At 40.3% G+C, this 17077-nt stretch overlaps 1 protein-coding gene across 8 annotated transcripts in view; it reads right to left on the bottom strand.

The window, feature by feature from the left end:
- The window catches only part of ARHGAP10 (Rho GTPase activating protein 10), a 335488-nt gene that overhangs the window by 184039 nt on the left and 134372 nt on the right, over positions 1-17077 (bottom strand). For all 8 annotated transcript variants that reach the window (XR_014243606.1, XR_014243607.1, XM_082388998.1 and 5 more), the window contains 3 exons: positions 15027-15156; positions 11943-12049; positions 9125-9219 (listed from right to left, as the gene is read on the bottom strand). Coding sequence is in view for 6 of the 8 variants with exons in the window: in XM_082388998.1 (XP_082245124.1) it covers positions 9125-9219; positions 11943-12049; positions 15027-15156 (332 nt within the window). In the remaining 2 variants the exon portion in view is untranslated. The remainder of the gene's footprint in view (positions 1-9124; positions 9220-11942; positions 12050-15026; positions 15157-17077) is intronic.

The raw sequence follows: 17077 nt of genomic DNA, 5'->3' as shown, positions 1-17077 counted from the left end.
TGCATCTCCTGACCAACTACAGCTTGCCATGGGGAAAGTAAGTACACAAAATGCTCTTCTCCAACCTAAAACCAGTGACGTGACCATTTCACAGCCCGTGGTATTTGAAGTGTGACTGGCGTGAAGTAGTGCATGTTTACAGTCATTTAAAAGCCTGATTTTAGTTATGGTAAGTATTCCTTTATCTGCAGCAGTGTTCCTTTTTTTTAGGCTTTATTGAGATATAATTCACCATAAAATTTACCTAGAGTGTACAGTTCAACGGCTTTTAATATAGTCACAGAGCTGTACAACCATCTCCAAAATCAATTTTAGAACATTTTCATCACGCTCTAAAAAAAAAAAAACAACCCATACCCATTAGCCGTTATTCTTTATTTTCCTCCAAACCCTCAGCCCTGGGGAACCACTAATCGACTTTCTGTCTACACAGATTTGCCAGTGTAGAACATTCTGGATGTTTCATATAAATGGAATCATACAATATGTAGTCTTTTGTGACTGGCTGGTTTCACTCAGCAAACTGCTTTCAAGGTTCATCCACGTTGTAGCACGTTGTAGTGGTTTGATATAATTTCAAATCTTCTTGTTTATGACAAAAATAAAGTTGTTTTTCAAAGTGAAGTTGGGAGAGACACTGCTTTGGGAAAGATCCCTGGTGTTCTCCTTACTTGCTGCAGGTAATAAATCCTTCCTTCTCCTGATCTTTGGCTTGGTTTTATCTATTGGCTTGACACCCACCGACAGGTGAACACAGTTTTGGGTTACCAGAAGGACTCTGCACCCAGCTGCCTTGGAATCTTCTCTGAATTCCACCAAGCCCTCCTTATCATTTCCTGCTTTGTTTTGTTTTTTGCTTTATTCACTTTTTACCAGACTGGACGTTTCCGGGGCTTAGCCACTGACAATCATATCCTATGTTTTAAAATGCATCCATATTCAACATGAAATAACTATGTCTTGCTGTAAAACGTTTTTGAAAAGATTTTGATAAATTTCAGCTTTTGTAAGAAAAAATCATTTTATGAAAATAAAAAGAGTGAAGTTGTTTTAAAGAGCAAAGTTACTGTTTCGGTATAAAAGTGAAATTGTGAGTCAGGAGGTCATCGTCCACATCTGAGGTTGCCGAGAGCACTGCATAACTCAGCTAGTGAAGGGCGCTGCTGGAGCCCTATCAATAAGAGCACGTGAGGAAGCAACCGTGGAGAGGGGGGATTTGGACTCTGAATACGCAGCGTTTGTAAGGTCTACTCGAGTGTGTTCGGTCTGGGCAAGGCTACCCTCTGTTGATCTAAGTAGCTCTCTGACGACCGTGGGGCGTTAGCTCCTGCTGTGGTGAAGGTGACTCTTACCAGCAGTGGCAAAAGCCATGCAGCAGCCCCACAAAGAAGATCTTGCCCATCCACACGGGCCCCTTCATTCCCTAGCAACCGGGGACTTTCCACTTTTGCTCTCAATGGGTCAGGCTGTCTCCTCCCAAGAGCCAGCTGGTAGAAAGGTACACCTCAACTAAATGTATTCCCTTCATCCTCCCTTGCCTGGAACAACAGTGTAATTAATCTATTATTGGTTTAGAGTATGGTATTTCTTTATTAGCTTATTAAGAGACGTTGCGTATGCTATTAGAGACAGTATACATTGAGACATTATTCATCCTATATGCTACTGGCTTGTGAAATTATTATAATTCCCACAGTGAACCTGTGTTAATAAATAAAATACTGGCAAAGACAATCTCAGGCTCTGAGAGTAATTTGCCTCAAAATGAAACATAGCGTGTATTAGCTCTTCATTTATGTTTACTGTCAAATCAGATTTCATCATATGGTCATGCACATTTATCTATCTATTCATCAGTTGATGGATATTTGTGTTGTTTCTACTCTTTGGCTATTATGAATAATACTTCTATGAACAGTCCTGTGCAAGTCTTTAGGCAGACATGGGTTTTCATTTCTCTTGTTCAGATCGCTAGGAGCAGAATTTTCTGGGTCATGTAACTTTATATTTAACTTTTTGAAGAACTGACAAGTGTGTTTCAAAACAGCTACACCATTTCAAATTTCCACCATCAGTATGTAAGAGTTCCAATTTCTCCACATCCTCACCAATACTTGTTATTATCTGGCTTTTCAATTATAGTCATCCTAGTGGGTAATACCTCATTGTGGTTTAGATTTGTATTTCCCTAATAGCTAACGATGTTAGGTGTCTTTTGATGTGCTTATAACCACCTGTATATTTTCTTGAGGAAATGTCCAGTTCAGAACTTTTGCCCATTTTTAATTGGATTATTTGTCTTTTTATTATTGAGTTCTGAGTTCTTCATATATTCTGGATACAAGTCCCTTATCGGATATATCATTTGCAAGTATTTTCTCCCATTCTCTGGATTATCTTTCCACTTTGTGTTCTTGGCACATGTGTTCCTAAATGCTACCTCTCAACTAAGATAGTCAAAGTAACCTTTCAGTGAACTGAGGGAAGGAAAATGAACCACACATCCTCCTAACCACTGAGAATCAAAGCAGTTAACGGCTAGGTGGAAATCAACCCACCCAGCTCTTCTCCCCTTCATTCTTCCTAAGAGACTCCCCAAGTATTAGAACAGCACACGGATTGCTCTCTTCTGTTTCCAGACATTTCCTTGCCTCAGCACTTCCCAGCTTCCTTGCAGCTAGGCATAACCATACAACTCTACTCAGGCCAATGGTACACGAGCAAAGGCAGTGTGCACTTCCTCTGGAAAGCATTCCTACTACAATAGACAATGCTACATAATAAATGGGAGCCGGCATCTTGGACCTAAGGTGACCAGGAAGGTAAACCATGCACAAAAGGGGGCAGTGTCTGACACCAAGCAGCATACCAACGCTGACCGGATCCCCTGTAGACTTCCTAACAAAGAGACGAAATTAAACTTCTACACTGTTTAAGCCATCTTATTTTGAGTTTTTCTGTTACATGCAATCAAACCTGATCTGAATTCATGTAACAATTAAGGGAAAGCTCCTGATTTACATGTACACGGATCAAACGCAAGGCCAGGCTCCATTTTGCAGTTTATGGAAGTGTTGCCTATGGTCACAACGTTACCTGACTGCTTTTCCAACACGAGGAATAAAAAATAGCAAAGACTGATACCAGGAAAGAAGACAAAAAACTTTACGTGGAACATATGCAATCAATGGTGAAACTGCTATATATGAAGGTCCGCAATAGGAATTCTGTACCAACCCCATCAGAGACCCATCTGCAATACCCACATGCTCCAAAATGCGTTAAGTTTATTTTCTTTCAGCAGAATACAAATACTGGAGCTCACAGTGCTGCAGTGTGTGGGGAAGAAAAGGGCAGTTCACTAACCATCGCCTGATTGAATCTAATCCCAGTCCTGTCACTGCTAAGCAACAATTCAATTTCATTTAATCCAGTACAAATTTGGTGAATGCCCACCACATATAAAGCATTGTAGGAACTAACATGAGGCTCCTACCCTCACGGAATTCATATCTAATAAACAAGGAACAAATTGCTTATAATCCCCAATAGTCGGCTTGGCCAGGAATCAGGGAAATAGACAAAAGAAGAGCCTATCTCATTTCAACTTTTCACTAAATAAATGCCTTCAAAACCCCAGAATCAGGGTGGAGACCTCTGAGAGAGTATACTCCCCTTCTCTCCAGAATTTGCTCCAAAAGTGGGAGACCAACAGCAACATACTGACAGTGGGGGGTGGCAGGGAACTAAGAGCCCCCAGAAACATCAAACCTGGGGGGCTGATGGTAACATCAAACCTGAATAGATGTTCCCCTGTTTAGAAATCAGGAAATAAAGCAAAGACGACAGAAGTCTGTAATTCAACTTAATTACAGTCACATGAGCCCAAAGACTCAAGGAGATACACACATAAAGATACTTTCCAAGTTAACCAAAGAGCTTTAGAACAAGACTTACAATGAGCATGTATTACTTTTTAAAAAAGATTTACATGGTAGCATTTATATGATAAGATTGAATTAATATACCCATATAAAATGTTGGGTCCATAAAGAGAGTATATCTTCTTTCCCCCAAGAATTATTGGAAATTTTACAAAAACCATTCAGTCTCTCCAACCTCTGCACTATTCAAAATGCCTATCACACATCCCAGAAGCAACTGAGTCGGCAGCTGGATATAAAAACCTGGAGTTCAGGGCTTCCCTGGTGGTGCAGTGGTTGAGAGTCTGCCTGCCAATGCAGGGGACGCGGGTTCGAGCCCTGGTCTGGGAGGATTCCACATGCCGCGGAGCAGCTGGGCCCGTGAGCCACAATTACTGAGCCTGCGCGTCTGGAGCCTGTGCTCCGCAACAAGAGAGGGCGCGATAGTGAGAGGCCCGCGTGCTGCGATGAAGAGTGGCCCCCACTTGCCACAACTAGAGAAAGCCCTCGCACAGAAACGAAGACCCAACACAGCCATAAATAAATAAATAAATAAATAAAGTCATAGTAATAAATGAATACTTGCCCATTAGCACAAAAAAAAAATTTAAAAAACAAAACAAAAAAAAACCTGGAGTTCAGGGAAGAGATTCAGGTACAGATAATAAATCTGGGGAGTTACCAACACATGGACAGCATGGAAAGTCCTGAGGCTGGACAAGATCGTTAGGGCTGCAGAGAGGAGATCTAAAGACTGATCTCCAGAGAACTCCAACATCAAGAGGTCTGGGAAATGAGGAACTGGCAAAGGAGTACAAAAAAGATGAAAAGCCAGTGGGGTGGGAGAAAAAGCAGGCAGGTGTGACATTATTGAGCCACGTGCAGCAAGTGTATCACAGGGTGACTGGCCACGTCCGATGCTACTGCCAGGAAAGAACAAGAGGACTGAGAACTGACCACTGGCTGTAGCACAACAAGATCATGATGGCCTTAACAACAACAACAGAAAAACCCAGTGGAGAGGTGGAGGCAAGGGCCTGACTGAAGAGGACGCAAAGGAGCACAAGTGGAAGGAAATGGGAGACCTGAATATAAGAGCTTTTTGAAGAATTTTTGGGACTTCCTTTGTGGCGCAGTGGTTAAGAATCCACCTGCCAATGCAGGGGACATGGGTTCGATCCATGGTCCAGGAAGATCCCACATGCCGTGGAGCAACTAAGCCCGTGCACCACAACTACTGAGCCTGCGCTCTAGAGCCCGTGAGCCACAACTACTGAGCCCACGCGTCCTAGAGCCCGTGCTCCACAACAAAAGAAGCCACCGCAATGAGAAGCCGGTGCACCACAATGAAGAGTAGCCCCCGCTCGCCGCAACTAGAGAAAGCCCACGCACAGCAACAAAGACCCAATGCAGCGAGAAAAAAAAAAAAAAAAAGAAGAAGTTCTACTGTTTATGGGAAAAGAGAAATGGGCAGCAGACAAAAGAGAAGACTGGTCAAGGCAGGGTTTTTTCACTGGTGATAGTGGTGGTGTTTTTTTTAAAAGATGGATGAAATTAAGAATCAGTTTTGTACACTGATGGGATTCATCTAGTAGAAGGGCAAAGCTGGTGTCAAAAAGAAAGAAAGGAAGACATGCTTGAGTGACATCCTAAACCAGGAGAGAGGGGAGGTGAAGAGGGAATGGAAACAGCTGGGCAGAGAGGCTGGCCTCAGTCAGGAACACAGACAGTTTCCACGGCGACGGGGACAGCAGGGTGGGTACAGACAGGGTACTGGGCACTGATGATGGAGCGGGTATCCATGGCAGTGGATGAGCTCTTTGAATTACCTCTATTTCATCAGGAAAAGGAGGCAGTGCCAGAGGCTTAGAGAAGGAGGAAAATATGAAATATCCGTCAACTAGGAGAATGAAGGAACTAAGACAGTGGAACATGATTTGTGGTTGGGATTAATGGGATTTGAAGCCAGTGGTCAGGAATAGGAAGTGATCCCAGCGAACATGGTTGAATACATTTCTTTAGAAAGAGAGGAGGCAGAGCTGAATCTTACTTAAGTTGGAGCTGTGCAGACAAGTACAGTAAAGGGAGGGAAGGGCAATGGAGTTGAGTGTACTGAAAAGAGTGACTTTAATGAATGACTGAAATTCACACTTGGCAAGGAAAGAAGTGAGGGTGTGAGGGGCTGACAACAGTAGGATCAGTTGATTGTAAGCTAAGGATACTTACTAGAAAAGAGTAAGCAGTGAAGAATAGAAGGTGGTGTCAGAAGGAGAAAGCCCTGCAACTGAGACGACAGAGGGGGTGCCTGTCCTCGTAATGACAAGATCTAAGGAGAGAGCACAGAGGGAATGGCTGAGGGAAGGTGAAGAACAGGTGACTGAAGGAGAGGAGTTGAAAGAGAAAGAAGCAAAGTCCTACATGAATCATCTGAAATGATACTGAAATGACTAAGAAAAGTATAAAAGGAAGAGAACTGGAGACACACCATATAAGGAAGATTCTAAAAGTAGTTCCAAACACGGAAAAAGGTAAGAAAAATACAGATTGTAGAGAGACACTCTGAGGGTGAATCCACGTGAATGGACGGCGAAACACAAAAAAGGCAACAATGGGAAATAACACTTAAGGAGCAATGGCTGAAAATGGGCAGGTCCCCAAATTGGGGGAGGACCAGCCTGGTTCACTGTGGAGACAGTCAAAGGACGGGAGAGCTGCAGGAGGTAGACGGTAAATACCAAGTCCAATGCCACTGAAGCTGCCAAGTGCTGTACCCAATTTCCTGCTGGGTGTGTTACTGAATGGCCCACAGCAACCTAACTCAACAGGACCACAGCTGAATTCATCATCTTCCTCCATCCTTATGCCTCCTGTGTTTTCCTTCTCCTCCTTCACCCTACACTCTAACATCCAATTTCTCTCTAAATTTGTCTCTAAAAGTCTCCCTCAAACAGATGCGCGGGGCTCCATTCCTGCTCCACCACACCAATCCATAACCCTTCCAACCACTCCTGCCATTTCTAAACTTTCTCTGCTCTGCCAGAGTGAGTTTTGAAAGATATAACTCTATCACTCAGTGCCCTGCTTAAAACCATTTAATAGGTTAAGCTCAGAAACCTCAAGGTCAGGCCTTTGCCCCCCTTGTCAAGCCTCCTCTCCCATCCTCCCTGGCTTTCTGCTCCAGAGATGCTGGGTGTCCCCCGGGGGGACCTCAAGGGGACCACACTCTCTCTTGTCTCCAGAACTTTACGTATATTATACTAATCACTCTGCCTGGAATGTGTCTCAATCCCAGCTGACTCCAAATAAACCTTCAGTTATCAATTTAGACGTCAGATCCCCTGTATGCCTTTCTTGAATCACTTAGACTAGATTAGTGGTCACTCTATACCCAGTTCCCAGAGAGCAGCTCTGAGCGTCAATGGAAATAAATTAGAGATTTCTGCAAGAAGAATGAAGCTGAGAGGGTAAGGATCCAGGCCCCCTACCCCACTTTCATAAGGGAACTCTCTTTTCTTTTCTGTTTCACATATGCATAAAGGTAAAGGTTTTATTTGAAAAGAAGGCATCCCTATAAAGTAGTTTGAAAACCACTAGACTAGATCATCTCTAAGGTCTCCCCCAGTTCTAAGAGTCTCCTTACAAGATGATATCATGAGGAAAATAACTCCATAGTAACCCCTCATCAACCTTTACGAGGGATGGAAAGTAGTTATAATCGTAATAAAGATCCCGATTGAAGAAGAGCACTTGGCATGATCAAGGTCTTAGAGAAAATATAGGGCTGGACACAAATAATACGAATTGTGTTAATATATGGAAGTACTAGAATTATCCTTTCGAAACAAAGCAGATGAATCTCATTTAACACATTTTCTAGTAGACATCATTGCTGACTCGCCTCTGTCAATTATTTAGGAGACAACACACTTACATGGTTATACTCTGATGCCTGCAGCACAGTGGTTAAGAGCTTGGGTTCTAGAGGCAGATGCAAGAGTTCAAATCTCAGCTCTTCCACTTACTAGCTACGTGACCTTAGGAGAATCACTTAAGCTCTCTAGGCCCCAGTTTCTCACCATAAAATGAGAAGGATAATGTCTACCTGATAGAGCTGGGCTGAGGATGAACTGAGATAAAGCACAGAAGAATTCAGAACACTGGCACTTAGAGACAACTCAATAAATGCTTACAATGGGTGTATGCACACATTTTTATGCTCAAGTTGTATTACACAGCCCGAATCTCTTCTTAAAGTTTTTGAACCAGTCCTCACTGGCTTGAAATTTAACCTCTTTCACAATGACGTTCCCTTTCATTTTTTTCCAGTCTTGGCAAAATGCATATTAAACCATCTGTCCTTTTCGTTGTAGGGCCATATTTATCATGGTTCATAAGAGCATATTTTTATGTACCTGGTCTTCAATTCATTTACTGGAAAGTAAAGCATAGATCTTCCCCCTCTACACTAACACCACAGACTCAGTTATATCATCTGAGGGAAGAGGAGCATTAATTATTTTTGTATTCCTGGGTCCTGACCTAAAATGAACTTGTGTTTAAAAAATCTCATATTGTAAACTTTTATTATACAAGTATGAAACAGCGTTATCTAAAGACCATTGTTACCAAAACCAGGGCTGGCAAGGAACCTCCATAGTGTCAGCCATTAAAAAAGGAAGTATTCTACGAGTACCATGATTTTCCTTAGTGCTACAGGACACAGAAATAAATGCCAGACAAGTAGTAATATTGACAAACAAGCTTTGTTTTTCTTTTTATTTTTTATTTTTTTTTACTTCCTTCTCTCCGGCAAAGATTCTTTTCTAACTAAATAACTAAAAGTCATACCACAAGAAAAAATGAGAACTAGTCTTTGAATAAACAGTTTGCCTATGACCCTCCACCACATACAGAGTATATTCATAGAAGGCTTAGATCAACAGTGAAATGCTCCACGGTCATTTTTTAAGTGACAACACTAGTTAAAATGATGCCAAACTTCAGCCAAGACTAAGCTATCACTGCACAGCTAAACATAGTGAACCAAGACGAAACAGTCCACAGTGAAGACAGAGCCTGGAAAGATAACAAGATACCACTCTTCCAGGCCATAGACATCTCAGTTGCAATTAACTTCTATTTTTTTAAATCATTTTTTTAAATGACTCTTTTCATAAAGTCCAATAATGCCAATAACTTACCGGTCAGCAGCTTCTACATCAAAACAAAACCTTCTGTCAATGGAGTCAGTATGTCTTCTGGTACATTCTTTCAAAAAGAACACCTCTCCATCCCCCTGCAAAGAATTATTTTAAACATTCTCAAAAACTACAGTATAAACATATACAGAATTAAACACCCTATATTTGATGGGGGGAGGGGGAGGCAAGGTTCAGATTTTAGCTTCCTCTATCTTATTCTCTTTCGAACCAGTTTATTTAGAGTCGTAGCCATTTTTTTTTAACTTTTTATTCTATATTGAAGTATAGTTGATTAACAACATTGTGTTAGTTTCAGGTGTACAGCAAAGTGATTCAGTTATCCATATACATGTATCTATTCTTTTTCCAATTCTTTTTTGTCACTGTCCTTTTCTTAAGGTTTTCTAGATCCTGCTTTGATTACAGTAAAATTAAACCAGACCTTATGAGTGCTAATTTTAAAAGGTGGATTAACAATACGGTTTCCACATGTCTATATTTGTTATTCTCTTACTGTCCCCTTGTTAAAAGAAGGATAATGTGTTTGTATGTCACATTACATTATACCATATAAAACAGTCCATATGTAACCATTTCTGACCTATAAAAACTTCAGTTCCACAGGAATCTACCTAAAAGTACACTAAGGACCCTGGATCAGCCATTGTGATCATCTAAAGCTGGAACCACTCCAACTACATGGTTTTGCTGTTTCCTAAAGTCAATCACCCTGAATTTATCTTTCCTGAGTTTTCGTTTAAACATGGTACCATTTACCTACCTAAACCATCCTCACCATGCTTTTTAAGAGCATTAAAAAGAGGTAGAAAACAGGAAACAGAAGCAACGCAGAAGCAGGTTCCCAGTAAGAAACTGTAAGGAGTCTGAGTAAACATTTCTAGAATATTTTAATATTTTCTGGAACATGGGGGTCTCTAATATTAAACAAGCATTCGAATATAAAATTATTCAAAATATCAGAGTCATCATGTTTTTAAATGTATTTTTTATTATTTGGTAGCTAAAACAGAAAGACACCACTAAGCAGACATGTCTTGGGACTTGACAGGAAACTCACACTCCAACCTCATGCTCAGTTTATAACTGAAATGTACAGAGATGCTGAAGTTAACCCATATTTATCCTTTTACTACAACTTCTGATCGTATCAGTGGCCCTCTGAAATGTGAAATAAGCACGGGCATTTGGTGAATGAATTGTGCACCGCTGCTGTTCATTCATGGAATTTGCTCTTCTATTATATTTGATGCTTCACTTAACAACAAATTTTGCTTTCTATGCGTCTGACACATTACATTTGACAAACATAAATTACTGCTATCTTTAAAACAACACTACCACCACACAAAAACAACAAAAACCCTCATGCTCAGTCTTAACCCATCACCCTCCAAGGGTGACATCCTCACTTCCTCCTCTTTGCCATGGACTTGATTTTCCATGTCTATTTCAATATCACAAAAATGCGTTTGTATTATAAGCGGCTTTAAATATTTTTCAGGAAGATGCAAAGTATGTGTAAATACAAGTGAACTTGGGTTAATTCTGCATTCACATAAGAAAAATTATGCCCATCCACCCAGCAAGCAATGAATTAACCTTAAAACGCATTACCAGGTATGTTCAATACTAGTGGGAGGAGCTTTGTTTTGACTGCTATTGTTGCTATGAGCTGCAGCTTCCTTTTTAAAACAAAGATCACCTTTCCTACCCAGCCAGCTCCTAAGGGCTTCTCGCTCTTTTCCAGCTATCATGAGTTCCTTTGCTTTTTACTTCTGTGGGAGGAGTAAGCTAAATGGCGAGTGTCTAAGTGAGAACATTTAAGTGTAAGTGAAAAACGGTAAACTTCGTTACGGATCATCTACTCTATATAATCTTTTCATTTATATGAATCTACGTGTGCACATCAGGCCTCCCATGTAAATCCTGAGCAGACAAACCACTGAGTCATGAAAGTCTGCTGTAGGTGTTGACTGGATCTTCCAGTAACAGGGACACAAAATGATTCTACTCTTCTCTTTAAATAAAAAAAAAAAATCTGACCATAAAAACCCATGCCAACAATTCAGAAAACACAGGAATTGTTTTCTGGCCTATTTTATTTAAAAAAAAAAAAAAAAGAAAGAAAGAAAGATTTTCATTCTAAAAACAAAATGAAAGTATTTATCATGAGTGAATATAAACAACATTAAAAAGATACCCTCAAAGACCACCTCACAGAGAATATGAAGTATAAAAGCAAAGCCTTGGGGGCTTCCCTGGTGGCGCAGTGGTTGAGAATCTGCCTGCCAATGCAGGGGACACGGGTTCGAGCCCTGGTCCGGGAAGATCCCACATGCCACGCAGCAATTAAGCCCGTGCGCCCCAACTACTGAGCCTGCGCGTCTGGAGCCTGTGCTCCGCAGCAAGAGAGGCCGCAATAGTGAGAGGCGCGTGCACTGCGATGAGGAGTGGCCCCCGCTTGCCACAACTGGAGAAAGCCCTCGCACAGAAACGAAGACCCAACACAGTCAAAAATAAATAAATATATAAATAAATTTATAAAAAAAAAAAAAAAGCAAAGCCTTGGGACTTCCCTCGTGGTCCAGTGGGTACGACTCTGTGCTGCCAATGCAGGGGGCCCAGGTTCGATCCCCGGTCAGGGAACTAGATCTCACATGCATGCCACAACTAAGAAGCCCACATGCCGCAACTGAAGATCCTGCGTGCTGCAACTAAGACCTGTTGCAGCCAAAAATAAATAATAAATAAATAAATAAATATTTTTAAAAATATATAAATAAAAGCAAAGACTTACTAGTTTCCCCCCAGATCTGTGCTCGAACGGAATGATGTTGAACTTCTTGGCCGCTTTCCGATACATGCAGTAGTGTTTGACCCAGCTGGAACCAAACGGAGGAGGCCCTTCAACAAGAGACATAACTTTAAATCAACAAGAACCTACTGTATCGCACAGGGAACTCTATTCAATATTCTGTAATAACCTAAATGGGAAAAGAATTTGAGAAAGAACAGATACATATATATGTATAACTGAATCACTTTGCTGTACACCTGAAACTAACACAACATTGTTAATCAACTCTGCTTCAATATAAAATAAAAAGTAACCTGAAACTACCACAACATTGTAAATCAACTCTACTCCAATAAAAATTTAAGAACTAAAATAAAAATTAAATTAAAAAAGAAAAAAAAAAGAAAAGAAATAGGACTTTACATTTTTTCCTCATAAAGAAACAGATATGCAGAGTTCCAAACACAATCCTGAAGAGGAAAAACCCAAGAAGCAGCAACTAACACAGCTCAAGGAAACAAATCAGCAACACAGCTGGTCTCAGACAAGGGAAAAACAAGGGGAAATAAGAAGGCTCGTAGAGACAGTCCTAAGAGTTTTCAGCAACACGGAAGTAATTTAAAGACATACTTTTCAAATAATTTGCTAGACTGTTATCTCATACCTGAAAATCTCTTAATTGTAAACTATGCTTCTTATTTGTGTCTATGTATGAAGAGTTCATGAGGGTTTCAAGAATTCCCCTGAATATATGTGATGGTTTTGGATTCAATTCTGGCCTCTGAAAAATGACAGAACTGTAGAATCACAGTGCAGAAAAGCATTTAGTCTATAAATCCATCTAGTGCTTTAAATCCACTAAAGCACCTTGTGAATAGCTGCCCTTACTAACAATGGTAAAGCTAAGCTTTTTTGCAGCATGTGGGATCTTAGTTCCCGGACCAGAGATCGAACCCGTGCCCCCTGCATTGGAAGCACAGAGTCTTAACCACTGGACCGCCAGGGAAGTCCTACTGTCTTTTTAATCTAAACAGTCTTAGGCTTAGACCAAATGCCTGAGAAATGGCAAAGCCAAACCTCAGAGTCTTTGGCACCAAATATCAAGGTCCTTCACTGATTAAGCTGCCATCCCCTCCTGACACCACCCGACGCTACTCAACCAGCTCTGAGCAGAGAGATTAGTGATGGTTTTTCATACCATCCAAGCTTCAGGCAATATTGCAGGACAGGGTGCAACACGGACTCCAGCCTAGGACAATTCCAGCATTGAGGAGGTGTATGATCCAGGAGACACTGTTTACTCCTCAGTGTTTCCATGTTCTCATTGGCAAATGGGATGATAACAGCACTGTACACTTCATAGGGGTTTTTAATGGATTAAATGAAACAAGTTGGATAAAGAGTTTAGCACAGTGCCTAGCATACAGCTAACAAGTGAAGAATTCTGTCACTACTGTTTTTGTCTTCTCAGTCCAATTTCAGCCCCATTTCTCTCAAAGCCAGTAAGTTAAGCAACAGTTATGAATCTAAAAATCAAAATTTCCTGATTTTTCACTTTGGACATATAATACAAAACTTCTATCCTTCTCATGTCTCTACCCTGTATTTTTAGTTCAAATTAAATAAACAAACTGAGATTAAGACAATAAAAAAAATTAAAGGCGGAGGGAAGGATTGGGAGCTTGGGATTAACAGATGCAAACTAGTAAATATAGGACGGATAAACAACAAGGTCCTACAGTACAGCACAGGTAACTATATTCAATATCCTGTGATAAACCACAATGGAAAAGAATATGAAAAAGAACATATATATGTATAACTGACACTTTGCTATACAGCAGAAATTAACACAACACTGTCAATCAGCTATACTTCAATAAAATTTTTAAAAAATAAAACATTCACTCTATATACACTTCAATAGCTGTTGTGCTATTGTTCCTAATAGCACCTTTAGAAACGGCATGCTTTTACTGTTCAACCAAAATATGTAAAACTAAATTACCTCTCAGTTTTTTTGAAAAAAAAAAAAAGATTAAAAAATTAGAAAAATTTAGAGTTCTGCTGTGCCAGTAACTGTTCATCATGAGCCGTGAAGACTAAGCCCACATTAAATAAGGGCAAATGGAAAAAGAACCCCTATTCTGCGACTGCATATAACATGAACACCCATATCACGTGGCTGTTCCATGAGTCTCTCTGCTATGAAATTGGTCAGTTTGAAAATCCTGTAAATCAGCCACTTAACAAACAAAAACTCTAAAGCACCCCGACTACAGTCAAAGGCGGGAAGGGAGAGAAACAGGAAATACGGAAACATTTTCACATAGTCCTCCTCCTACTGACTAGCAATCAAGCTCTACAGTTGAAGAGGTAAACTTTAGGAGCTTCATTAAAATAAGACCAAACTGTCAGAAGTCTGAAATTGCCTTGGGGTGCCTTAATTTCAAAACAAGGATACTCTACACACTGCATAACAACTAAGACGGCAACAGTGCTGAAAATTCAGTGAGACAAGTTAGCATGTCATCTAGGAGTATTTTTTTGTAGCCATATGCAATTGCCCTGATAATTTCAACAAGAACAAAAAACGATCTCAAATAAATGTGCAAAGAAATGATGTGAAAGAAGCAGAGAAATATGTCCTTCTTGACTTTAACACGGAGGAACAGGGTTATGGGGAGAGGGGTGCATATGTATATGAATGTGTGTGTGTGTGTCTGTGTGTGTGAGTGAGATAAAGATGGGGATGAGAGGAAATGAGGAAAAAGGTACTATCCCACCTCGCTTTCAGTCTGTCACCAAATCCTGGCTCCCTTGCAAGCAAGTTTTAACAAAGTGTGGCACAGAATTCGGGGGGTGTGGTTGGAAAGCAGGGTGCTCACAGAGTTCCTAATCTCACCGCCCCCTCTCTAGAGCAGGAATGTGTTTTCCCCAAAAAAATCCAACGTATGCCTTCCAGGATAGGAGAGAGCAAGAAAAGTGGTAGGAATAATTACTCCAAAAGTATCAGAGTAATTACAGTGAGAGTTTTAAGATAATTTTTAATTAGTTATTCATCACCGTTGGAGAGCCTCTTACTTTTTTCCTGTACGTACAGGTAGCCTTCCGCTGTGAACTGACTTGCTCGTTTGTGGTCCTTGGGATTCTGTCTAATCTTGTTCATAAGCTCTTCCACTTCTGACCTTGTTCCTTCAAAACGATTCCGTGTCTGAAAAGGATTTAAAAAACACATACAAGTTTTAAGTTCCCACAGGAGCTTCTTCATGTACATTTTTAAGTCTCTGGATAACTATGATTAAATTTGCAGTGTTTTTGTATCAGTTTCTCAAAATATACCCATCCTTTCCCATGTGTCTCTTTGTTGAGATCACTGTGCAAAGAAAAAAAATTTGTGGTTAAGTAGTTAACAGAGATATAGAAACCAAGGTTACTAGAGGTTATTTACTTTTGAAGCTTTCTAACATCAAGAATAATTCTATTATTCAACATAAGAATTCCTGCCTGCAGGCCTCACAATATTACTAAATCTTAGATTTAAAAGAAATAGACCATAAAATATCTATCTGGGAAGTCTTTCCTTTGCAACAATCAATCTGACTCATTACTATTATATCAGCAATATGTCTAAGAATTCAGAATCTGAAAAACTTAATTCTTCTTTGCAAACTAATAAATATCAGTGTCATTTTTTCCAGGTCACGGCAATTGCACTTGAAAATGATGTTTCTTCATAGAAGAAGGAAGTAGGGGGGAATCTCACTTACAAATAATGTCTTTGATACCTAAAAAGACAAATCACATTTCTGAAGCCCAGGAGACTTGGGATGTCAATATCTCTGTCAAATGGCTAGACTGAAAATGGACATGCAAGGTGAAGTGACGAAAATACCCAGGCAAACCTGACGAGTCAGCACCACCAAGTTTCTGGACATTTCTTCCATCTACACTCAAAAATAATTGTATTAATACCGAAAAACTGCTGATGTAAAACTGTGGAAGAGCCAAGATGAAAAATTATTATTGAAATTCCTCCTCTCTCCTCCCTACAATGAAAGGGGTTACCAAGAGTTCTAAATGCAGAAAAATGATAGAATAGTACATTTTTTAGGGGGATGGAGAATCTGATAAATGTACACTGTAAAGGGGAAACTTAACTGCAGAGGCTTATTTTAAACACAAGCTGAGAGCTTTTTTTTTTTTTAATTTGTTTATGTACTATAAGAATGTACAGGGCTGCAAAGAGGGTGGGACTCATTTATTAATGGCTTGTTCCCTCTCCTGCCTTCCTGTTTCTCAGTCTCTGGGATTTCTTGTCCCCATCTTAATACTGATTATACCCTAATTTTATTCATCTTCTTTCTCACTTTACTGAGATTCTCCCCAACCCTCACTTCTTTCTATCTCTGTGTATCTAATATTTATGCATACATACACACACATATACACACATATGTGCGTGTCATATATGTATAGATGCTAGTGCATGCATGCACGCGTGTGCACACACACACACACGCACACACACACACAACTTAATGAGTTGTATCCCAAATTCTCATTATTTAAGTTAATGCTCAAATTGTCCTAGATTTGACCAGCAGAGGCCCCTTCTATCTGGCTCCTGTTTCTCTTGACATACCCCCTTAATTCTCTGAGTAACCCCTTACCCTCTGGTCCAAAAAGGTATCCCAGGTTTACCTTATACTTTCTCTGTCCGAGTCCTAGAATCAGCCATTTCTCCAAAGGAGTCATTGTTCCTTATAGTGGAGGATAGTATTTTTTTTTTTTTTACTGGAGTATAATTGCTTTACAATGTTGTGTTAGTTTCTGCTGTACAGTGAAGTGAATCAGCTCTATGTATACCTATATCCCCTCCCTCTTGGACCTCCCTCCCACCCCCCATCCTACCCATCTAGGTCATCATAGGGCACCGAGCTGAGCTCCCTGTGCTATATAGCAGGTGCCCACTAGCTATCTATTTTATACCTGGTAGTGTATTTATGTCAATCCCAATCTCCCAATTCATCCCACCTGTTCTCTACATCTGTGTTTCTACTCCTACCCTGCAAATAGGTTCATCTGTACCATTTTTCTAGATTCCACATATACGCGTTAATATACGACATTTG

This window comes from Balaenoptera borealis, assembly GCF_965194805.1.
Source record: "Balaenoptera borealis genome assembly, chromosome: 4".
Taxonomy (NCBI): domain Eukaryota; kingdom Metazoa; phylum Chordata; class Mammalia; order Artiodactyla; family Balaenopteridae; genus Balaenoptera; species Balaenoptera borealis.
The sequence above is the reverse complement of the archived record's forward strand: the minus strand, read 5'-3'. Positions and strand labels throughout refer to the sequence as shown.